Source organism: Portunus trituberculatus, chromosome 29, assembly GCF_017591435.1.
Source record: "Portunus trituberculatus isolate SZX2019 chromosome 29, ASM1759143v1, whole genome shotgun sequence".
Taxonomy (NCBI): Eukaryota; Metazoa; Arthropoda; class Malacostraca; order Decapoda; family Portunidae; genus Portunus; species Portunus trituberculatus.
Window position 1 is genome coordinate 14,239,920 of NC_059283.1, and position 25,000 is coordinate 14,264,919.

The 25,000-nt window shown below is 37.9% G+C and overlaps 1 protein-coding gene across 2 annotated transcripts in view; it reads right to left on the minus strand.

Moving 5' to 3' along the window:
- LOC123510455 (hemicentin-1-like) overlaps nt 1-17,861 on the minus strand; it is a 177,469-nt gene extending 159,608 nt beyond the window's left edge. The window contains exons 1-2 of one of the 2 annotated variants that reach the window (XM_045265648.1): nt 17,834-17,861; nt 2,631-3,375 (exon numbers count right to left, since the gene is read on the minus strand). In XM_045265648.1, the coding sequence (XP_045121583.1) occupies nt 2,631-3,243 (613 nt within the window). In that variant the 5' untranslated portion in view covers nt 3,244-3,375; nt 17,834-17,861. Of the gene's footprint in view, nt 1-2,630; nt 4,088-17,833 lie in introns of those variants that run through there. The other variant, XM_045265647.1, reaches the window with a different exon arrangement.
- Between the last annotated feature and the right edge of the window lie 7,139 nt (nt 17,862-25,000).

The window sequence follows — 25,000 nt, forward strand, 5'->3', positions numbered from 1 at the left end:
TTTTTTCTTTTAATATCAACGTTTATGTTCTTTATTATATTCATTGTAATGAAAAAGGGGCATTTCTTTTTATTCTGTTTTGTGTTAGTGAAAGATTTAGCGAACAGGGCATGTTGTCACTAGTATTCATTTCTGTGGGAAAAAAAATTCCTTGTGATTTTGTATTTTCATTGAAAGGACAAAGTGATGATTTGTGGCTTCATGTTCATGACCACTTTACCATTAGAAAATTATGTCACGGGTAGTTGTTGAAAAGTGAAGGTTATATTGAGAAGCTTCTGTGGTTAGAAAAAAGAAAAAGAAAAGATGTAGACATGAAGCGAATTTAGTGAAGCAAAAGCAGTGTCATAAATATTTGTTAAAAAAAGATAATCTTATATGGTGAGATGTAAACTTAGCAAATATTTTTTTATCGTTGTTATGTACAGGAAGAGTGAAGATTACACTAAGTGATCAAGGCATTGCCTTGATGAATATTCTGTATAAGTAATGAATCTAGCAAAAAAAGAAAATGTCATGATTTAGAAGCAAAGGTTATATTGCGATACTCCTTTGGTGAACATTTTGCTTCATAGAATTTATCGAATTAAATTACTTGTCTTGGTTGTTAATGGGAAAAACAAGTAGAAGCTACATAAAGAATTCCCTGGAGCCGCTTTAAAAAAAAATGTTTATTACAAGTTGGCAATTTGGCCGCGTTTGTAAGAGTATGATGGATTACGTCAGGATGAGGTTATCATATTTTCAAGGGAAGTAACTAAAGGCTATACAGCTACTACATTCAGAAACTCCGATGATGAGAGTTGATTTGTACTCCTTGCTGGCTTCCCGGTAGAATGGCATGCATGGGGTTCGAGTCCCTGGAGTGATGAACGCACACAACCAGCACCGCCAGTACAGCCAGTCGTTCATTCTCTCTTGCAATGTCCCCACTAAACAATTCCTGGGAAACCTTCTTTGCAAATTCCTCGCGATTTTGCCAATACTGCTTTTCCCCTTTGCTAAGCTCCCCAGTGTGACCTAACTCCACGTAACTTATCATGGCTTATTGGTGCAGGGAGTGTGGTGGGGACGATGGCCGGGAGTGTGACGCGAGTGTTCAGCCAACACCTGTGGAGGAGCTGTGTGCACCTCGCCACGGAGGAAACTCTACTTGCGCTACCTTTTTATTGAGCTGTGTATACATTTGTTTGTTTGTGTTGTTTTAATTGTTTTGTTTTATTTTATATCGTTTATTTTTTGTATTAGATTTCATGATAATCTGTTCATTTATGTGCTTTAATCTATTTATTTAGATTTTTTTGTATTTATCTTTTTTATATTTATTTATTCTTACTACATTTAATTTGAATTTTTGTTTTTATCATATATATTATTATTTTATTGTTAATGTTGTTGTTGTTATTATTATTATGATTATTATTATTATTATAATTATTATTATTATTATTATTATTATTATTATTATTATTATTATTATTATTATTATTATTATTATTATTATTATTATTATTATTATTATTATTATTATTATTATTATTATTACTGTTATTATTATTATTATTATTATTATTATTATTATTATTATTATTATTACTATTATTATTACTGTTGTTATAATTATTATTATCATTATTATTATTATTATTATTATTATTATTATTGTTATTATTATTATTACTAATTAATTAATTTATTTATTCATTCATTCATTTATTTATTTATTTATTTTAAAAATTATTTTCTTGCAACTTTGGATATGAAATGTCTGAGTCGTGCACCGAAGGCAGCGCGTTAGGTAATGAGTGATGATTTTGCTCCTGAAATTTTACTTTTACTGAATTTGAAATGAGAGAAGGAAGCGCTCGCCACTACCCTTCATTTTACTAGATTACTGCCTGCTATCACACTGTCCTTCTCCCTTCTAGCCCTCTTTATTTTCCTGTGCTATTTCTTCATCCTTACGCATCACCATAATAATATAAGTCATACACATTAACCCATAAATGCATCTATCTTATCTTTTTATATTTTCCGTTTTTTTGTCTTTCCGTTTCTCTTTTCCCATTTTTTCTCCCCTTAAATGAAAGAATAATAGATAAAAAAAGTCATGCACACTAACTCCGTGAACCAGTTGTCTTTTTTTTTTTTCATCTATCACTTGTTTATGTTTTCTTCTCGCCCTTCCTCTATTCTATCTCCTTTGAAATGGAATAAACAAGAAAATGTTATGTACACAAACTATTAAAAGCATCTATATTTTTTTTATCTATTTATTTATCTTTTTATTGATTTTTCCACATTTCCGTCGTGTCTATTTTATCATATTTTGCCAATTTCCTGTTGTCATGAAGGAACAACAGCCAGGGAAATCATGAACACCAACTCCTGGAACTGTGTCTATTTTTCACTCACCGTCTATCCTTCCGTCGCACCTTTCCCCTCTCCACTCTCCTGTCTTGATGAAGGACACGTGATGAGGAGGAAAAATGGATATGGACCTCACTAATATAATCCTTTCGTTTCCTGCCCTCAAATGTCATCCTGTTCTTCCACCATTCATGCATCCCTTCCCTTCCACCCTTCCACTCTCCACCGCTGCCTCACCTGTATCCCTAATTAGCACTCACCTGATGCTGTGGAGAGGAGGGAGAGAATCACAGCAGCGCATAAAGGTGTTCCACATGTTCTTCTCTTGGTACCCTCAGTAATTACTTCTTCACTCCTCTTTCTCCTCCTTCTCCTCTTATGTTTACTGCCTCCTTCCTTCTTCAGCATTATGAGTGGCGTCTCCTCGTCTGCTAACCACGTGCTATCATCGTCCTCCTCGCTGTTATCTGATTCCAGTGATGGCTTCGTGAATTCCCGCTGTTCCCTGTTTGTACCACACCACCAGGGAGGCACAGAAGGACTCAGGAGCCTCGTGTCTGCTGTGTTGAAGTCTCCTGGCGTCCCCCGCGCGGCCCACACAGCGGAGGGTGGCTGTGGCGTGCTGTGGGGACGTTGCTGTGGCGTGTGTGTGACGGGGAAGAGAAGCGAGTCTTGATTTTCACCAGTCGTAATCTCTTCTCCATCCTCCTCCTCCTCCTCTCCTTCTTCCACCTTTCTGTCTAAAGGAGAGTCGGAGCGCTTATCAGAAAGGGAGGTGGTGGTGGTGGTGGTGATTGTGGAGCGGTGAGGAGGAGGGAGAAATCCATTGGTGGCGGCGGCGGTGGTGGCGGTGGTGATGGTAGAGGTAGACATTGTGATCTTTTCGTATTTTGTCTCACATTTACTGTCTCTGAGTTTGTGTTAATGTATGGAAGCAGTTTGTCTTCGCGTTCACTGGATCCTTTTATGGTTCAGTGTCTCTATGAAAGACCAGTTTTTTTTTTTCTGTTGGGTAAGACGTTAAACACTTTTTTCTTTGTTTTGGTATTTCCTTACTAATTACACACGTTGTCCTTTTCCTTCTTTTTTCAGTAGGACAAGACTGAAGCACTGACTGTCGTTCTTATGCGTTGCCTTTCTTACTTTCTCAGTCCAACAAAGGCAGTGATCACTCTGTTTAAATCCATTAGTTCGTGAATGAGCGGGGTTTCTTTACGTTTCGAGGTTAACACGACGCCTATCACTTATTCTGTTGTTACTGCACGATAATGTGTGAATCAGTCGCGTTTCTTTACAAAGTTAGGAAGACGACAATCACTTATTTTTATTTTATCTTCACTCACTCATGATTCAACCGTTTTCTTTAATGTTCAAGTTTCGCAAAACGCAATCGCTTTTTGTTGTTTTTGTTGTAACTGTTCGATACTGTGTGAATGAGCCGCGTTTCTTTAATTTTCAAGGTTGGGAAGACGGCAGCACTTCACAGCACGCTCGCAGCCAGAAGGATTACAGCGCTGCGTATGTCATTCCTCTCGTATATTTGTTTCCAAGTCACCTTCCGTCATTTACTATTTTGTTTCGCTCACTCGGGTGTATTTTTTTAATAACAGGGAATTTCTCCGGACAGATCCACTCACTCGCATCCCAGGAAAGTCTTGGAAAAGCAGGGAAAAATAATAATTGCAAGACAGTTTTTTCTACTATAAGGAAATGTTTTTTTTTTTAAACCGTATGTGTGAAAGTGTCTTTTTCAGTGTGTGTGTGTGTGTGTGTGTGTGTGTGTGTGTGTGTGTGTGTGTGTGTGTGTGTGTGTGTGTGTATGTGTATGTGCGTGTGTGTTTGTGTTTTGGAAATCTTAGAGGAGAAAAGATATTATGTTGGAGGGAAACATTTAAAAGAAAAGAATATATAAGAAAAGTTGATACACATATGACGCTAGAGAGAGAGAGAGAGAGAGAGAGAGAGAGAGAGAGAGAGAGAGTGAGAAACCCACTGGATATTGACTGACAGATAGAAAACAGAAACAAACAGATAAAAATAGACACGATTCTCTCTCTCTCTCTCTCTCTCTCTCTCTCTCTCTCTCTCTCTCTCTCTCTCTCTCTCTCTCTCTCTCTCTCTCTCTCTCTCTCTCTCTCTCTCTCTCTCTCTCTCTCTCTCTCTCTCTCTCTCTCTCTCTCTCTCTCTCTCTCTCTCTCTCTCTCTCTCTCTCTCTCTCTCACACACACACACACACACACACACACACACACACACACACACACACACACACACACACACAGAAAAAAGGGATAAAGAAAAGCATCGGAGTGGAAAGCAATAAAAGGAGATAAGAAAAAACATCCCTCGCCTCAATTTAAGGAGGAAAATGGTTATATGGGAGGAAATAACCACCATAGGAAGGAGGAAAAGATATGAATATTTCTTTTCCTTCCTCTCTGATTGATTACCAAGATGGATGCCTGACTGACTACTGCCTGGCTGCCTGACCTTTTTTTTTTTATTTTTTTTTATTTTAATGTTTTTTTTCTCTATCATTCTATTCTTTCTCCTTTTCAAGTTACAGCTACTCCTTCTCCTCCTCCTCCCTTTTTTTTTCTTCTTCTTCTTCTTCTTCTTCTTCTTCTTCTTCTTCTTCTTCTTCTTCTTCTTCTTCTTCTTCTTCTTCTCCTTCTCCCCTCCCTTTCTTCCGTCTTCTAATTCCCTTTATGGTTTGTATGGGTGAGTAACCGATTTATTTTATGTCCTCTCTCTCTCTCTCTCTCTCTCTCTCTCTCTCTCTCTCTCTCTCTCTCTCTCTCTCTCTCTCTCTCTCTGGTCGATCGCTTTCGTATGTTTCTCATGAAATGCAAGAGAGAGAGAGAGAGAGAGAGAGAGAGAGAGAGAGAGAGAGAGAGAGAGAGACTTGTTCTTATTAACATTTTTCTTCGGCAACATAAAAGAAAATGTAATGATAATAATAATGATGATAATAATAATAATAATAATAATAATAATAATAATAATAATAATAATAATAATAATGATAATTATAATGAAAATACCAGGATTCCTTGCACGTATGAAATATTAAACACCATTATTGTAGAGAAGAAAAAAAAATGAAAGAAAGGAAAAGAAAAGTGGACAACAAAGACGAGGAGAAAATAAATCGTACTAACACGCGAAGAGAATGTGAGAGAGAGAAGAAAGAAGAAGAAGAGAAGAAGAACGAGAGAGGAAAAGGGAAGAGTAAATAATGTGACTGTTTAAAAGGCACAAATTGCTATAATCTGAGAGAGAGAGAGAGAGAGAGAGAGAGAGAGAGAGAGAGAGAGAGAGAGAGAGAGAGAGAGAGAGAGAATGACCTAATAATAGCAGATGGAAAGGGCAGTTGGAGTGTCCAGTTTCTGCGTATGACAAGTAATTAATATCTAGTTCTCTTCCCTCCTCCTCCTCCTCCTCCTCCTCCTCCTCCTCCTCCTCCTCCTCCTCTTCCTCTTCCTCTTCCTCCTCCGTCTCCATTCACTTCTCTCCTCTTCCGTCGCCGCCTTCTCCTCCATCACCCTTCCCATCCATTCTACTCTCCCTCTTCTTCATCCTCCTCCTCTTGTCCTCCCTCGCGACCTCTTCCCGCCCTAATCTCCATTATCAGTCCTCCTCCTTCTCTTTCTTTCTCTTATTACCTATCTCCTTTTTTGCACTGCTTCCTCTCTCTTCCCTTCCTTTCTCAGCTGCGTCTCCTCTATTTCCTCCGTTCCATTTCTCCTTATCTCTTCTTTCTTTGTTTCTTCCTGCCTTTCCTTTCCTTCTTCATATGATTTTACCTTTAATCATTCTTCTTCCTTCGTATTTCTTGTTCAGTCGTGTTTTTTCCTACCCTTTCTTTCTTTTTCCATCTCTTTTTACCTTTAATCATTCCTCTTCTTTCTTATCTCGTATTCCTTTGTGTATCTTATTGTACTTCATTTCTTCCTTCGTCTCTTTGCCTCTACTCGCTTTCTCCTCCTCCTCCTCCTCCTCCTCCTCCTCCTCCTCCTTCTTGTACTGAAAGCAGCGTCCGAACATTCCTAGCGTGAGACGAACCGCTCCCTTCGCCGCAGAACCATCCCAATTGAAGGACTGAAAGGAACGTCCAGGCATGTTTGGAATCTAAGTCGACGCTATGAAGGACAAGACACTGAACGCCGCGGTACACTTGGAAAAAAAAGACTTGGAGATGGAGACAGAAAAGACCAGGCACGAATTTGTCTTGTGTTTGGATAAAATTTGGATGGATTGGATTGGTTTTGTTGATGTTTATTACGTATGTGTTGATGTGTTGATGTTGTTGTCGCTTTTTGTGTGTATATTGATGAAATGATTTGTATAATTCACTTACCAAAAAAAAAAAAAAAAAGAATGGAATGATTAATTTACTTTTGCATCTACTAAATGAGGTGTGTTTATCAACGAAAATACTTGTATATTTTTTTTTCACTTGTAACGGAAAAAAGAAGAAAAAAAAAATAATGGATTATATTTATGCATTGATTAAATGACGTGTATAGTGTGTGTATATTTGTCAAGTGACGTGTGTGATACATTTATTGTTAGGAAATGATATGTGAAAAAAACAAAAAAAAACATGATAATTATAGGAGAAAAATTGTTATTGAACAAGTGACGTAAAAAAAGAAAAAGAAAAAAAAAGAAAAATGTACCGAAATAAAAATGACTTGTCGCTGTGTAGAAACCCAATGACGTGTTTGATAGTGTGGATTTATGAAAAAAAAAAAAAGGATCGTATAGCTTTGATCATTCAACAGATTTGTACAGTACGTATCAATAAATGGAGAAAACGCTCGGGATTAGATGTTTTATTTGATACTGAGACAAATTTACTTGTGGAGATAAAACTATAGAAGCATACATAGATCGTGTGAACAGACAGGGAGAGAGAGAGAGAGAGAGAGAGAGAGAGAGAGAGAGAGAGAGAGAGAGAGAGAGAGAGATAGAGAGAGAGAGAGAGAGAGAGAGAAGTCGTGTAATAACTTAGTATTAAGACTCTTATAAGTAGAGTTCCTGAAATAGAGTAAATCCAAACACGGGTCGACTAACAGTGTATAATTAATGGAGTTAGTTCTCGGAAGGAGAAAAACAAAAGCAAAAACTATCGAAGGTCATGCTGTCTTTGTGCCATTGAAAAGGTCAACACTGCACTAAGGAAAGGTTGCCGGCTAATTATTATCGAAACAAAAAGATTTCTAGTATCTCTGGAAAAAAAAGATAAATGTTGTTTCTGTGTGTTTGCTGACTCGAGGATCAGTATAGATAAAAATAGAAGAAAATGCGAGGAACTTACTACGAGTGAGTAATTCTTGTGTTTTGAAAGAGAGTGACTTGTCTCTCCGATGTGTTTGTGATAAGTTTACCTTTTATGTAACTTTTCTAGCCAATAATTAGCAAACATCGTGGAGAGAACATGTCACTACTCCTTCAAAACAAGAATGAGTCACCCGTAATAAGAAAAATGGTGCTACTCTTGTCTTTCGTAATAATTTTGTCTGTTATACAACTTTTCTAACCACCAATCAGCAAAGACAAGAGTGACTTCTTTCGAGCGTTTCGAAATAAATGTCTTACCGATTTTTTTTTACTACACAATTTTCTCTCGTATTGGTAAATTCTTATATAAGAAAACAGATAAAAATAAATAGTTAAATAGAATAAAGAATGGTATGTATGATAGGCGACCGGTGCTGGACAAAATTATTACAAAGGCAGTGACAACGTTTGCTGTATGTCTTAAAAAAAAAAAAATGTATTGCGATTTATTGATATATTTATCTAGTATTTGTCGATTTCTATACAGAACTGCCGATATATAAAACAATAAAATGAAATTAAAATAGAATAAAGTAAAAACAAAAGAATTTATTAACGCAAATAAAATGTAAGTAAATGTTTAAATTTTGTGATTATTTGTCTACATAAAAAAATACAATTCTGGAAAAAAAACTTATTAATCTTGATTTATTTGTTCTTGAATCTTATTTGTTTATCTGTTTTTTATTTTCTATTGTTTATTTATGTATTTTTGTTAGCATTTTTTGAGGTTGGGAAAAGAAAAAATAGACTTTGCGTGTCGTAGATTTCAGTCGTGAAAACCTCATGTCTTCACTCTCCAATGAACTATGTAGGAGAGAGTCTGATGGAAAAGAACTTTATATATATATATATATATATATATATATATATATATATATATATATATATATATATATATATATATAGAGAGAGAGAGAGAGAGAGAGAGAGAGAGAGAGAGAGAGAGAGAGAACGTTGTTGCCTTCTAAACACTGGAGCAGCGAGCGTCAGTTACAAAGGATGAGCCGCATGAAAATTTACGTTTCTGTTATTATTAGGAAATCAAAGTAAAATTAATACAAATAGAAATAAAAGGTTCGTTCTTTTTCAGTATTACAAACAGGAATTGTGAAAAAATGGCGTACGAGTATTAAAGAGACAAAAAAAAAAATGTACAATCCCTTGCTGGTATAGCTCAAAATATGCTCTTTTTATAACACGGTGCAGATTTTTCAAACATTTTGATCTTTGTATTGAAGTCCCTACTGTTGATTGTTGGGCGCATTTTGTTTGTCTGATACTGAATCCGAGTAGTTCAGTTTTAAAAAGCGGAGAGAGAGAAACAGAGAGAGCGAGCGAGAGAGAGAGAGAAAGAGAGAGAGAGAGAGAGAGAGAGAGAGAGAGAGAGAGAGAGAGAGAGAGAATTTGTATCTCTTCCAAGTTTTCTTCTTAGTTAATGATATTTTTGCAATATTTACCGCCTGTCTAACATAACTTCTACAGTCACAAACGTTGGTTACTCTTCTTTGCTAATGCCGACTTCTTTCATCAGTTTTCGCCATTCCTTTGTAGCAATTCATGTATTATTTCGTCAACATCACGGCATTCTTTCACTTCCTTCAATATTTCCTGAAATTAATCTAACCGGAGAAAAATATTATCTTGCTTTTATTGACGTGAAATATTTATTGCACTTTTTGGAAATCTTTAATTTTCGGATTGGTACACATTTATCATTTCTATAAACTTATTCTAAGCATTTTATTTTATTTACATAAGATACTCGTGTATGACTTAAAATGTTTTCTATCTGTTTGATACATTTTCCGTTTTTTGCCACTTTTTCTTTGTCGTTTTCTTCCTAGCCCGCTTCATTTATACACTATTTCTCACCCTACATCTATTTTGTCTGCGTTTCTCCTCACCATGTCCGTGTCGAAGTCCTCTAACCACCTCTACACCGTATTTTTTTTTCCTTTTGGTCTTCACTTAACTCCTCCTGTCTCGTAACTAAATCCACCATACACTGAGACCTCGCTTCCGCTTTCTCAGATACCTTTTGTAACTACTTTACGTAATTATCTCTGCACCATTGCCACTCATCACTATCCCCTCTTAACGCTTACTTATTTTATACCTCACTACATTTTTTTTTCTCTTTGACAGTATTAAATTATCTCTTCATCTCTACATTCTTGACATTCTACATTATCTATGCACTAATCTTTTTCCCTTGTCACTCTGCATTGATCATTCATGACACGTAGCTAAATCCGCCAGTCTTATTTACACCTCACTTCTGCCTCTCCCCACACCTGCTTGCCCTACACTTCACTTCCTCAGCCTCCCAGTGTCTAGACTCAGACGGACCTCTCTACCTGGGTTTAATGCCGCGGAAACTACTGCAAGGGGACTGTTACTCCACCCGCATAGTGGTAACCGCCACACTGCACCGCTCGCCGCTCCTCTGCCAGTAATCCCTTCCGTAAAACAGATGTCTGACAGCGTGAAAGTCGTCTGTTAGAGTCATAGTGTTTGTTATGCTTCTCTTTACTCTACGTCGCTCTGTAGTTTACAATAATGGAAGTGATTATGTATGGGCTTGTAATGTTGTCTCTACTTCAAAGTGTACTTGTATTTCTTACAGCGCAGAGACAGTCTGTCAGAGTTATGGAGATTGTCATGCCTCTCTCTCAGTCTTCGTCGCTATATACGCTACAGTAATGGTTATAAAATTGATTATTTGTGGTTTTTAAAGTATATTTCTAATAACACCGCGGAAACAATATGCTGAGTTTATGTTTTTATTTTAGTCTTCGTTGCTCAGTAGTCTACAGTAATGATAATAGTGACTATGTATGGTCCTGTAATGACGTCTCTGATATGTGCAGTAATGCGGAGACCATTTCTTAGAGATATGAAATTAGCTTTACTCAAATAATAGCCTTCAAAACAGTGCAAAACCAACAAAAATAACCGATCTTATGCTATCGGCACGTCTTCGGCAATCTTCCTAACTGTGTAGAAACCACACGTTAGAGCCGCACAGCTTGTGTTGCACCTCTAGCCAGTCTTCCCACTGTCCAGAGTGTGACATGGGCGTGTATCACTACTCCAGTCCACTCCCAGGCCTCTAACACATTCCTATCGCATTCATTTATTGTAGTCACGCAACCACGCATGCATACACAGGCACACGCACACGCAGACGCACGCGCTCACTCACACGCGCGCACACATAGGCACACGCACACGCCCACATGCACAAGCACACGCACACAAGCACACACACACAAGCACCCTCTCTCTCTCTCTCTCTCTCTCTCTCTCTCTCTTTATTTGCATTACGAGATTATTAACTGTCACGTTTGATGCATACATGAACTTCCTTTTTATGGTCCTTTGAGCTCATCCGTATTATATGATGTTATTACTGCCCTTTTTTATATTTTGTTTACACTTTTTATTTTGGTCTAAGCCTCAAATGAAAATAGCGTTAGGAATTAGGTCTTTTTGAGCGTCGCTGTGTTTCTTCTTGATGTGGCGTGCAAAGAGACACTATCTTCAAGGTATCTCCTTCGCCGTTCTTGGAAGAAATAATTATCTTTGGTTCTCGCGAATTCACGTTGAGTTTTAGTAAAAATCCTCAATCAATTCTTTGTTTTCCTTTCACTATTCACTGTTGGCGCCAGTATCTTTAAATCACTCTAGAAATGCTCTGTAAAAGCGTTAAACTCCAGAAAAATGCTCATTCATTATTCTTCGCCTTAACATCCTTAAAATACTTCTTAAAAAAAATCATTCGCGCTCCTGGTCCTGAATCATCTTATTTACTTCCTGAAATCAACCTTTCAAAACCTTTCATCGTATTGTGTTGTCCTGGCGGTGCCGTGTCAGTGGAGGGTCAGTCCTTTTTCCTGCCAACTGATTATTTCCTTCTATCTCACCACTAGTAAGGAATATCACATCAGTTTCACGATTTCCTAACATCTTTTGTTCTTCACTGCTATCTACCTTTCACATGGGTATGGGTGTCCTTTACAGCTACTGACGCTCTTGGGTAAGACTGCATACTACGAATATCAAGTTTCTTTAATTTTAAATCACCACTCGCCTCTCAACCTCTTGCTCTTTCTACCCGATGTCCTCTTTGTTTTACTGATGTCTTCCAATGATTTTCTTAACCTTTTGACTGCTAATGATTTGACGTTCGCTACTTTGCATATAAAACCTTTGGTAATTATAATGAGAAAACTGTGGTAATAGACATTCGATAATATATGTAACCTTGGATGATTTTGATAAGGGAAAAATAAACGCGATGTGATAAAATGTTTATGGTACTGAGTCATTAATTTTGTCTATGTGGTCTTCCAGAATAAAGCTATCGACACAGTTTAAAATTACTCCATTACCTCTTTTATCGATGATGTCTTTCCAAAATACTTCTTGAACCTGCTTCAGATAATTTTGTGAAGCGTGTCAAGAATCTATGGCAGTCAGAGAGTTAAGATTACACTCAGCGAACCCCTAACGTCATTTGTATATGTTTAGTCTATATGTGTGATGCCTATATACTTCTCCAACCTCAGTGATCTGTCATCCTGTACGTCTCAAACTGCTCCATTCCGCTGAGCTGTTTTAACGTGTCTTTCTACTTACCGCTAAACAACCGCTGAATGTCTGGTTCACGCTTTTTCTTAGTTTAACCACCATGGTGTTCTAATAATTACCTCTAATAGTGCTTTGTAGTGTTTTCGTTGCCATCGCTATCTCCAGTACCGCTCATTATATTTAATTTGTTCTGTTTCGATAGTTAAGCCGCGGTGTAGCGTTAATAAAACCACTAACAGATTGTAATTATCTGTAATGCTCTCGTTGTATACGCTAAGTTTCCGTTTCCGTCGCTAACTTAAAGGCCGCTTAGTACATAATAGATTCTGCTTTACTTAATTTAGGTACCACGGTGTGCTAAAAGTACTTGTCTAACGTACTGTGTTGCTTCTAATTAACCGCTAATGCTACCCTTTTGTGCTAGGTTTCCGTCTCTCTATATAAATTAATTCTCCTCCGCTGTTGTTGTCTTGCGTCTCCAGCAGCTCTTTCCTTCCTGATGCTTTCTTGTTCTGTCTTTCTATGATTGTTCTATTGTTGTGCAAGTATCGTTCCCCTCTTTTACCACTAAGAGAGTCTTCCGCTACTTCGAAATGGTACTAAGTGCTCATTGCAACGGTTAATTGGTCCACTATGTTATAAAGAATTGTTTGGGTCATTTTGGGATGTGTATCTTCTCCGTTCATCATTTTCCAAGAGGTTCTTCTGCTACTTCATAGTGTCTTTAGTCGCTCATTGCAACGTCCAATTACATCATGGTGCCATGACTGATTGCCGCCGCAGTCAGTGTTTTATCATTTTTCGCCCGTTCTCTTGTGAGTCTCGGGAGTGTTGCGCCTTGTACGTTTTTTTTTTTTTTCCTTCCGTACATCAAATCTTCCGTTACTTTCATCTATGTGACGCCACCACAAGTCCATCTCTCCATCCCACCCCGTTCCTTCCTTTTCCTCACTCCGCTTATCCTTCCTCCTCCTCCTCCTCCTCCTCCTCCTCCAGCAACTCTTTCCCTTCCTCTTCCTCCCTTTTCCCTCACTTTGCTTACCCTTCAATCTTCGTCCTCTCCATTCCACACCTTTCCTACCTTTTCCTCACTCAGCTTATCCTTCCTTCTCCTCCTCTCCCAGCAACTCTTTCTCTTCATCTTCCTCCCTTTCCCTCACTTTTCCTACCCTTCAACCTTCGTCCTCTCCATCTCACTCTATCTCTCCCTTCCGTCCTCTCCCTTTTGTACATGATCCTGCAAGGGCTTAGCGGAATCTTAACGCTTCCCTGCCGCCCTTTAGTTTATAGCCGCTGTCCTAACACTGCTCCGTAACATTTTTAACCTACTTTCCGTCACACCAGCGTCCTCCTTCACCGTAACCATCATTGGCCTACTGTAACTCTAATATATTTCAGAGGTTTTATTTTTTCCTTAATTTTTTTCTGATTTTACCTTGGAATTCTTCTGCTATGTAATTGTAATTAGTGTCAACCACTCTCGCTCTCTTTCTCTCAGTGTTTCTCTTTCCTTTAGATTTAACTCACTCGGGTTCCTCTCACTCGCTCTCACTCTGCGCTGCCACCTTGTAACCTCTTTGTACCCCGCGGTGTTATAACTTGTTCACGTAGCTCTTCACCTTCCGCAAAGACCTTGTAACCCTTTTCTAACCCGCTCCCGTATTCCCCAAGACGTTTTTACTATTTTTTACGCCAATGTAACTTTGCTTTACGACGGTGTAACGTATTCCCCATCGCTTTAACAGATACATAACGCTCTAAAATTGTTCTCCCCCGCCAGTCTTGTCACTTTGTCTCCTTCACCATTTTCCTTTTTATCCCATTCCTGTCCCTTTCTACCTTTGCTTTTACGAGGTTGTAAAGTATTCCCGTCGTTTTAATAGATAGTAAGGCTCAAGTTCTCTATACCGTCAGTCTTCCCAGGTTTTTAGCTTTTTTACTCTTGTCTAACCTGTGCTGAGGCTAAATTTACTCTGCCCTACCAATTCTGTATTATCCTTATCAGTTTTTCCCCTTCCAAAGCATTTTTTTTTTACTGTTCTAACAAGTTTCATATTCACAACGGTCCTCTACTCCTTTCTTGCCCTACCTAACCTGCCTAACCTAAGCTGAATGATGCTAAACTTCCTCTCTCCTAACAATTCTATCATGTCCTTCTCCCTTTCTTCTTATTTCTTAGCAGTTTTGACAGTAACAAATTTCTTATCAATTTTTTGCGATGCTCCCTTACCGTAACTATATGTCTCTATCCCTAATTGTACTTTCCTAACTAGCTCTGATAGTTATAACTCTTTTACACTCTTCACTACCTTACAGCCATTCCATACTCATTTATGTCACCCTAACTGTTTGTTGTTACATCGACACTTCTCTTTCCTTGGTTCATCGCTACTCCGTTCGCCGTTACGCCCACTTCCTCGTAATTTTGAACGCTATCAGAACCTTATCCGCGCAAGGTTCATCATCATTCTCTCTCTCTCTCTCTCTCTCTCTCTCTCTCTCTCTCTCTCTCTCTCTCTCTCTCCTATTTTTCCCTACCATTTCTTCCTCTCTCTGTTCTTCCTCCCTCTCCCTTCCACTTCGTAGCTTAACTGTCTCTCCTTCTTTCCTTCCCTTCCTGCCTTTTTTTTACGTCCTCCACTCCCTTCTTCCTATGTTTTCTTATTTTCTTACATATTGTCATTTCTTCCTTTCTTCCTTGCTGCCTCCTTCCTCCTTTTCCTTTCCTAATCTTTTTAATGGAATTTCTTCTCTTGTGTTGTATTCCTACCCCACTTCCTTCCCTCCTTCCTTTCTTCCTTCCTTCGTTTAGTCTTCCTCCGTCAATTTTTTATCCGTGGTGGCGCTGCCCCTCTTTCCTTCCTTCTCGTTCTTGTACAGACGGAGGAAGGGAGGGCAAAGAGGAGGCGAGAGAGGGCGGGAAGGGAGTGAGGGTGAGATGGAGGGAAGGGAGGGAGGAAAGGAGCACTAAAAGAGGGTTTGTGAGGGAGGAAAGAGACAACGGCGTGTCCAAAGAGATAGTTTACCGTCTTCTGCTTCTGGGAGGGATTTTTCTCCTCTCACTCTCCCCCACAAACTCTCCAAGAACTTCTCTCTCACTCATCCCTCCTGCCCCCTAGAACCTTTCACAAAAATCTCCGTCTCTCGCTAAACGCACAACTTCCTTGCGCTCCAAGACTAACATCCGTAGAACCTCATTTTCCGAGAACATTTCCCTACTAACTAGAACCTTTGACCATTTTCCTTGACAATAGAACATTACCCGACTCTAGAACTTAACTCTTTTGTCACCTGCAGGACCTCAAATTTTCAGAACCTCCTCTACATCACCAGAATCTCTCACTTTTTTCTTCAACTACAGAACCTCGCCTAATTCTAGAACCTTCTCTCTCACACCCGCAGAACTCCTCCCTCTTGAGAACCTGTCACCATCAGATCCTCCACCCTCTCCAGGATCTCTCCTGACCTCAAGAACCTCGCCTTGACCTTACACAATTGACCGGTCGTTATTTTTCACCGTGACACCTTCTTGTCCTCCCCGTCCTCTTCATCTCACTATTTTTATATATATGTCTCTATTTCTCTGTATTTTCTTCTTTATCAACCTATTCTTTATATTCCTCTGGCTTTTACACTTCCCTATTATCCTTTTTCTCACACTGGTTCACTTTATACGTTTGTAATCTTATTTCTTGATAACTTTCTTTCTAAACGTGACACATTACTCATTTCATACACTTGACCCTCTTTAGCACTTACATTATAAAGTTTCAGACTCCTTGTAATATGCAAACCCAAATATTTATACTCTTCATGTAATATTTTTGTCGCTCATTCGATTCTATATACATGCATCCTTCTTATGAATATCTAATAGAGCTTCCACTCCTTTAAATCTATATATTTTCCCTGAGTATTTTAGCTTTTTAGTTACAAGTTTTTTTTTTTCTAACCTATCCTGCCAGGCTGTCCAAGGGAAGAGAGAGAGAGAGAGACGGGGAAAGAAAAAGGCTGGAAGAATAACATGATAAAGGAGATACACTAAGAATGATGAAGGAACTTGGGATGAGAAAACCTGTGAGTGTTGTCTGAGGAGGAAGAGAAGATGGTGGTAGTGGAGGAGGAGGATGGGGGGAGAAACAAGACGAAACAGAAGAAAGTTGGAGAAGAGAAGAGAGAACAGAAGATAAGAGACGACAAGGAGGAAGGGATAAAACGAGGCAATGGGAAGGAGAAAACGGATAAAAGGGGATACAAGAAATAGAGAAGAAAGAAAGAAAGGAAACACGAAACACCGACAAATAGAAACAAAAAATAAATAAAATGAATAGATGAATAAACACAGAAAACATAGATAAATGACGCAATAGGAAAGATAATGCAAACGGAAATAAAAATAAGACTGAAAAATGTAAAGCCGAAAATAAGTAAAATAAAAAAAAAGATGATTTTCACTCACAATGATAAGAGGAAGAGACGGAAGGCAAAACAAAATAACAGCAGACTTAGATATTAACCGCACTCGCTTGGCAAAATGAATAAATAAGTACAGCGAAATGAAATATACACAAACCCACTATAGAGAGAATTGCTGGAATATTAAAACGAACTTAAACAAAAGGTCCATCACATGACATGATAAAAAAAAAACCCAATAAAATAAATAAATATAAATGCATACATAAAACATGACATCAATTCGTGGCAGTAAAAATATATACATATAAAAAATCCACATACCACGTGACGTCATTAATGATAAAGATAATAATTTCACCGTACCTTTTTTTGTTCTTTTTTTTATCATATTATCCTTCTCACCAATCGTCTTATTCTTTCGTTTCCTTTATTTCTCTCTCTATCTCTGTTCCCCTTCTTCGTTTCTTTCTCTCACTTTTGCAGGGATGACGAATGGAGGAAGAGCGAGAGAGGGGAAGATTGTTTTAGGGTGCAAGGCAAGGAAAGAGGAATACGTGCACACAGACAGGCGGACAGATAAGTAGATAAAGAAAAAAGAAAGACACACATAGACAGGAAGGAGACGGAAGCTGTTCAGACTTTGCTGGTAATTTCAACAGTTTTTTAGCTTTCCTTATGGGCGGCGTCTGCTGCTGCTGCTGTTGTGGTTGTTGTTATTGTTGTTGTTTGTGGTGTTGTTAAAGGTTTTTGTGTAGCTTGAACACACACACACACACACACACACACACACACACACACACACACACACACACACAGACAGAGAAAATTGCTTAGTTTTTCTGAATGTGTGTGCGTGTTTAAGTTTAGTTCCGTGTGTGTGTGTGTGTGTGTGGAACGTTAAAAATCTTGCACGTACAAAGGTGATGTGTGAGAGAGAGAGAGAGAGAGAGAGAGAGAGAGAGAGAGAGAGATAAACATGTGTGATTGTAAGTGCGCGCGCGAGTAAGCGAGTCAACGAGTGAGCGAGAAAGGCGTGTATCGGTGTGTCTGTGTGAGCGGCGGGCGGACAGCGGGGCGACACAGACTCCTCGGGACAACCTACCACCACAACGCGTGGAGCAACACTGAGGTGCCACGAGTGTGTGTCCCGCCAAGTCTATGCCACCCCACGCTCTTCTCCCCTCCCATTCTCCTCCGCCTCTCCTGCCCTTCATGCCTTCCTTCCTCCCCTCCGAACTTGCCTCGCCTGCCCGCTCTCTCTCTCTCTCTCTCTCTCTCTCTCTCTCTCTCTCTCTCTCTCTCTCTCTCAATATCTTGTTTCAATCAGTCCGTCAGTTTTCGTGATCTGCCTTTCTCCTCCTTCTTTTCCTTCTCACCCACATTCTCTTCCTCTTCCTCCTCCTCTTCCTCCTCCTCCTCCTCCTCCTCCTCCTCCTCCTCCTCCTCCTTCCTTCTCCTTCTCCTTCTCCTTCTCCTTCTCCTTCTCCTTCTCCTTCTCCTCCTCCTCCTCCTCCTCCTCCTCCTCCTCCTCCTCCTCCTCCTTCTCTTCCTCCTCCTCGTCGTTCTCTTCCTCCTCCTCCTCCTCCTCCTCCTCCTCCTCTTCATCATCATCATCATCATCACCGTCATCATCATCATTTTCATTATGATATTCCGTTATCGCCCGTTCTTCTTTTTTTTTTTTTTTTGTTCCCGTTCTTCTCCTCCTCCTCCTCCTCCTGCCCTTCTTCCATCTTCCTTCCCTCGCAGTTCTCCTCCTTCCCACGCCCTTCAGTAATGGTAAATAATGCAAATAGAGGAATGCATGAGGAATCCTTGTCCTGAGCCGGATTATGCGCTGGTCCACTCATGCATGTCTACTTTTACGCCTCACTTTGTCTTGTGCTAAATGGAGTAGCATCAGGTACCAGAATCTGAGGGACTAATGCTACCAGAATCTCAGAAAATGTGTATTCAGTCTTTCATCACTCAGGTATAAGAAATAAATGGAATATACACCCCGTACCTGTAAATGGTATCCGTTCATACTTTATCTTCCCTACTACCTTAAGTGACTAAAGTAAGGCATGAGTCCTAAACAAAATTTATTGATATATATATATATATATATATATATATATATATATATATATATATATATATATATATATATATATATATATAGTGAAAATAGAAGGATCACATACCTACAAATAGAGGACGTTTGTTAAAGATGGATCCAACCCGATTTGCATTGGCTATATTTCTGCAACCACAAACGAACCATGAATATGACTCACCATTTGGAAAGGCTGGTAGGAAGGTTTCAAATAACACCTTCCGTCCATGGTTAGTGTGTGTTTTCAGATATATGTATAGGGATTTCAAATAGTTTCCTTTTTTTCTGGTACAATTTGTAGTTTTTAATCACCAGTGTCAATGATTGCTACTGCTATTACGTACTTTCACAACTTATTATATATATATATATATATATATATATATATATATATATATATATATATATATATATATATATATATATATATATATATATATATATATATATATATATATAAAGAGAGAGGAGAGAGAGAGAGACACGCATGCCTCCGAAACTGTGCTTCTCTGCTTCCACCTTCCGTGTTCAAACTCTTTCTATCAACATGTACCTTTTCATCTTGCTGGAAATTTGCCTGCATTCAGCCTGTTCCTAAAGAGGTGACCGCTGTAATCCCTCAACTACTTTTCTACTATTTTAATCTCCTGCTTTTCTTTTTTTTTCTTTTTTTTCAATCTATCCTGAGTAGGAAGATTGTTAAACGTCTCTCATTTCGCAGCTTTCTATCTGATCCCCAGTATGGCTTCCGTCAAGTCCACTCTACAGGTGATCTTGTTTTCTTTACTAAATTTGGTCATACTCTCTCAGAGATTTTGTTGATTTTGTTGTCTTAGACATATGAAAAGCTGTTCATAATCTTATGCAAAACTTTGATAACCAATCTATCCTCCCACAGTTTCTATCCTTTCTGGAACTCCTCAAATTTTTTTTATGACTGTTCTGTTGTAACTGTGCTAAACGGTAACTGTTCTTCATAGTCTGTTAACCGTAGTATTCTTTTTCTCTTTTTCATTAATTATCTAAATCATTTATTTTTATATCCTCTTCAATCTTACGCTGATGATACCACCCTGCACTTTTACACGCCATTTCATAGTCGTTCAAACACTTCAGGAATTGAAAGAGCTCACTTGGAAGCCGCTGAATACCTGACTTCCGATCCTTATAAGAATCTCTAATTGGCACAGTCACACTAAACTTTTATGTCTTAAAAAAAACTAAATTCCTCCATCTATCAACTCGACACAACCTTCTAGACAACTAACCCTTCTTCTTCATTAACATTCAGTTGGTCCCATCTTCTAAACTTGCTTCTTACTGTATCTATACAAATGTATTTCTGCTACTCTCATGATAGTACTGAATGATGGTTTCTCGCGACCAAAATAGGATACCTCTCTCTCTCTCTCTCTCTCTCTCTCTCTCTCTCTCTCTCTCTCTCTCTCTCTCTCTCTCTCTCTCTCTCTCTCTCTCACACACACACACACACACACACACACACACACACACGTTGCCTCACCTGCTTCAGTCTTTATTTGCCCTCACCTTGACTTTCACCATTGTATTTGCTTTGCCTGCAGCGTAATGCATTTATGTCTCCGCCAAGTAGTATCTCAGACGTTTATATTTTGGTTCCCCTCGACGCCGGATCAAAGTGTGTTGTCATCTGCTTTAGAAATGGGGCATTACTTTTACCGATATGCATTCTGAACCCCTTTACACGACATCATTACTATAGCCATGCATTTGGGTCCTGCTTATATGGTATTCTTTTTTTATTGTATGCATTCCCTTTCCTTTTTATGCGAAACTCTCTATCGATGTGCCTCCTGCTCCCTTCTACCCAGGACGCTTATTGATATGTTTCGATTCCGCTCTTTGTATCAATAAATATTTTTGTCCCTTTCATACGCTATTTTTTTTATTTTTTCATTGTTGTTCCTTCTAGTTTATCTTATTTGCCATCCTTCATATCGGTATACAATGCGATCCACTGAACCCCTTCACGTGGGAAGCTTTTGTTGCGTCACTCATAATAATATAGTTGTACGATACACAAGGACTGTAGAATTTTAGTACATTAAATAACATGCCTTACCTTATACTTTGATGGCTACAATCGTGTAAAGGTCACGTTTAAAGGTAACACGTTCTGTATGTAAGCTTTTACACTTAGAAACGTCAGACTCGCATTTTTCTCTTCAATAAATGGGTCACTGCTGTTTGTGGAGGGATCGGTAGGTGTTTGTCCTTCCAGCCAGCACCACATGACCTTGTTCAGAGCCACTACTTAATATCAGCTTTCTTCAATGATATCGGTAAAAATCATAAACCTAGTGTTTCAATTCATATATACGTTGATGCTTTCCGAGCTATTGATTATTTGATGCTATGATATAATCGGTGGTGTTCTGTCCTGCCAACCAGCACCGCATGGCCTCCTTGTTCTGCGCCACAACTCAATTTCAGCTTTCTTCAATAATTCTCAATAAAAATCATGAACCTAATATTTCAATTCTTGTATACGTTGTTCCATTCCGAACTATTTGATTACTCTACCCTATAGTACAATCCATAGTGTATAGATAAATAAAGCTTATGTATTTGTGTCTATATGTATACCTTTGTGATATCGTAGAGTGAAAATGATAACCCTAGTATTTCAATTCATGTATACGTTATTGTATTCCGAGCTATTGCTTACTCTACCCTATAATATAATCAATAGCGTATAGATGGAACTGATGTATTTGTCTGTATGTATACTTTTGTGCAGGCGTGGGTAATCAGAGACAAATCCTGATACAGACAGAGAGCGAAGAGGGAGGACAAGACGGCCAACCAACGGACGAGAGTGACAAAGGAAGACATTGTCGTGTGATGCGAACAAATGACGCTTAAGATATTGACAGAGAACCGATGTGATTTTTTTTACCCCTATCTTAGACGTGTTTACATATATCTTCGCTGTGTGTGTGTGTGTGTGTGTGTGTGTGTGTGTGTGTGTGTGTGTGTGTGTGTGTGTGTGTGTGTGTGTGTGAATAGATGTAATAATCATTCATATAAATAATTTCTTGTCTGGTCAAATTTCTTATTTCATTTTTATTTATTGGCGAAGCAGTGACTCGATTTTAACTTTCTTCTCTCTTTTAACTTTTATTTTCTTCGGTTTCCTCTGTTTCTTATTCTTCTACTTCGTTTTATTGTATTTAACTTTCTTTTCATTCTTCTCTCAGCGTTCCCTGTTTTCCTTTTCTTTCTTTTCTTCCAGTGTGTCTCCCTTCACACTTACGTTTTGGGTCAGAACCCGGGCAACACTCACTGATCACTCATGCTACACTCTTAACCAGTAATGAACGGGACATTCAATTTTGATTTTTTGCAATTGAATAGAGTTTGCTCATAACTACTTCATTGAATTATAAAACTACTTACTACTACTACCACTGCTACTGTTACTGCTGCTGCTGCTGCTGCTGCTGCTGCTGCTTAACAGTATTATTATTATTATTATTATTATTATTATGCAACAGCAGCAGCAGCAGCAGATGATGATGATGATATTAAGAACAGCGATAATAATAATGATAATGATAGTAATAATGATGATAGTAATAGTAATGATAATAATAATAACACTGAAAATAATAATGGCAGTAGTAACAGTAGTAGTAGTAGCACTAGTAGTAGTAGTACTAGTTATTGTAGCAACAGCAGCAGCAGCAGCAACAGCAGCAGCAGGAGCAGCAGTACTAGTAGTAGTAGCAGTAGTGGTAGTAATAGAAGTAATAATGATATTGATGATATCAGCAACAATGATAATAATAATAAAAATTATAATTATAGTAATAATAATGATAATAATAATAATAATAATGATGATGATGATAATAATAATGATGATAATAGTAATAATAATGATAATAATAATAATGATAATAACAATAATGATAACTATAACGATGATAATAATTACAATAATGATTATGATAATAATAATAATAATAATAATAATAATAATAATAATAATGATAATAGTAATAATAATGAAATATATAACATTAGTAGAACTGTTGTTTGAGATTTTTTAAGTACTGTAGTATCTGAAGATTTTTACCTTTATGAAGCCACATTATTGTACTGAATAACATCACATCACAGTACTTAACTTAGTAAATATCACATTACATATATTGCGTAAAGAATTACATTGAAATGTAGTTCACGTAGGGAAGCCACAATACGCTTGATTTCTGGTCTCTCTAAATTACTTATTGCGGCAGAGCAAACTTGGCATTGTTCATGCCTCAAAAACTCAATTTCTCCATCTATTAACTTGACACAACCTTCAAGCCAATTATCCCATTTTCTTCAATGATACTCTACTGTCTTACTTTCTAAACTGAACATGCTCAATCTGTCCTTTATATATAATATAATACAAACTTGAAATTTCACATTTTAATCTATCTAAAAACAGCTTCTGTGAATTTACACTTTCTGGGTCGTCTGATCCCCGAGCTGCAAACTCTATACTGAGGCTTTATCCGTCTGTGTATGGAGTATTCTTCATATGTATGAGATGGCTTCACTTGTACCATTAAATTATACAGGATGGAATAAAGAACTTTTTGTCTCATCTCCTTTTCTTTAACTGACTATCTTGAGCCTCTTTCTCATCGCCGTAATGTTGCATCTTTTGTTATCTTCTACCACTATTTTCACGCCAAGTGCTCTTCTGATCTTGCTAACTACATTCCTTCTTTTCTTTCGCGCGTTCGAGGCACAAGACTTTCTTTTATTCCACACCTCTATTTCGTTTACGTCTTTAATGCAATCAGTCACTTATTCCTTCTCTGATAAACTATGGAACTCCCTGCTTGCTTCTGTATTTTTTCATCTCTATAATATGAACTCTTTCAAGATAGAGGTTTCAGCACACTTCATATATCATTCTATCTGACATCTCTTTAGTAACTGGTATTAAGTGGTCCTTTTATTCTTCAAATTTGCTTTGTTTCCAAATACATTATAGAACATTGTATTACAGTCCGCTACAATAACACATTTCCTTTATATATATTTAATTACATTACATATTAAAACTTTCGCTTAAATTACTTTACATTACATTACTTTATCTCGTTCATAGCGTTAATGAAAATATTTTAAATCCATTACCAAACTGAGCTTTCCGTCTAACATCATGAGCAAAACGCAATCATTCAAGAAACAGAGAGCCATTGAATGCTGTGTGTGAAATATAACCTGGAAAGCACTTGTCTCCCTCCTGACATAGCAATATTCCCACCGTCAAGCAAATCTTTCAATACATAGTGGAACAAAAAGTTCGCTCGTATACTGTTCTTTTAGGGGAGATTTTAAATTTGCCTTCATATTTTCCATATTCGCAAAAACGCGTGGATTTTGTGTGTGCACATAAGTTGCGGTTTAATGTACACACTTGACTGGATTATTATATACTGATCTTGTTATGTATACGTGGAGTCAGTGATGAAGCAACACACCCTACTTACTCTGTGTTCATTTATTTTTCCTCTGTAAATCATTTGATGTACTGGAACTATCAATTGTCAAGTTTGTGAAATTATCGGGTTTTTTACGCAGCTTGTTTTATTTCATTTTTTTTTTTAGTTTCTTAGGTTTTCTTAGATATTTAGGTTCTGTTATATCATCTGACCTTTTCAAGTTTTCGGGTTTATTTTAAGTAGAGTAAAAGCTTTTGTTATGTCGTCAGTTCTTTTTGGGTTATCAGGTAAAGCTAGATTACCATGCCTTGTTAGATAATCTTTTTATTCTTTTATTGCCAGCTATTATTAGATTACCAACAAATAGATCTTGGGGTTAACAGTAAATACAACACAGTGGGAAAGAATGCAGGGTTTCGTGACTTCTGACTGTCATTGCAGACGTAAACGTAACACATGATCCTAACCACATAGTGAATGACGTATGTTTGTTTCTACGGTTGATGTGTGTATGAATTTATATTGTATCAGTCCAGTTGTATTTTATGAACAGGTGCAAATGATTACGTGTGTGTGTGTGTGTGTGTGTGTGTGTGTGTGTGTGTGTGTGTGTGTGTGTGTGTATACGTGTGTGTATGCCTGCGTGCGTGCGTGCGTGCGTGCGTGCGTGCGTGCGTAG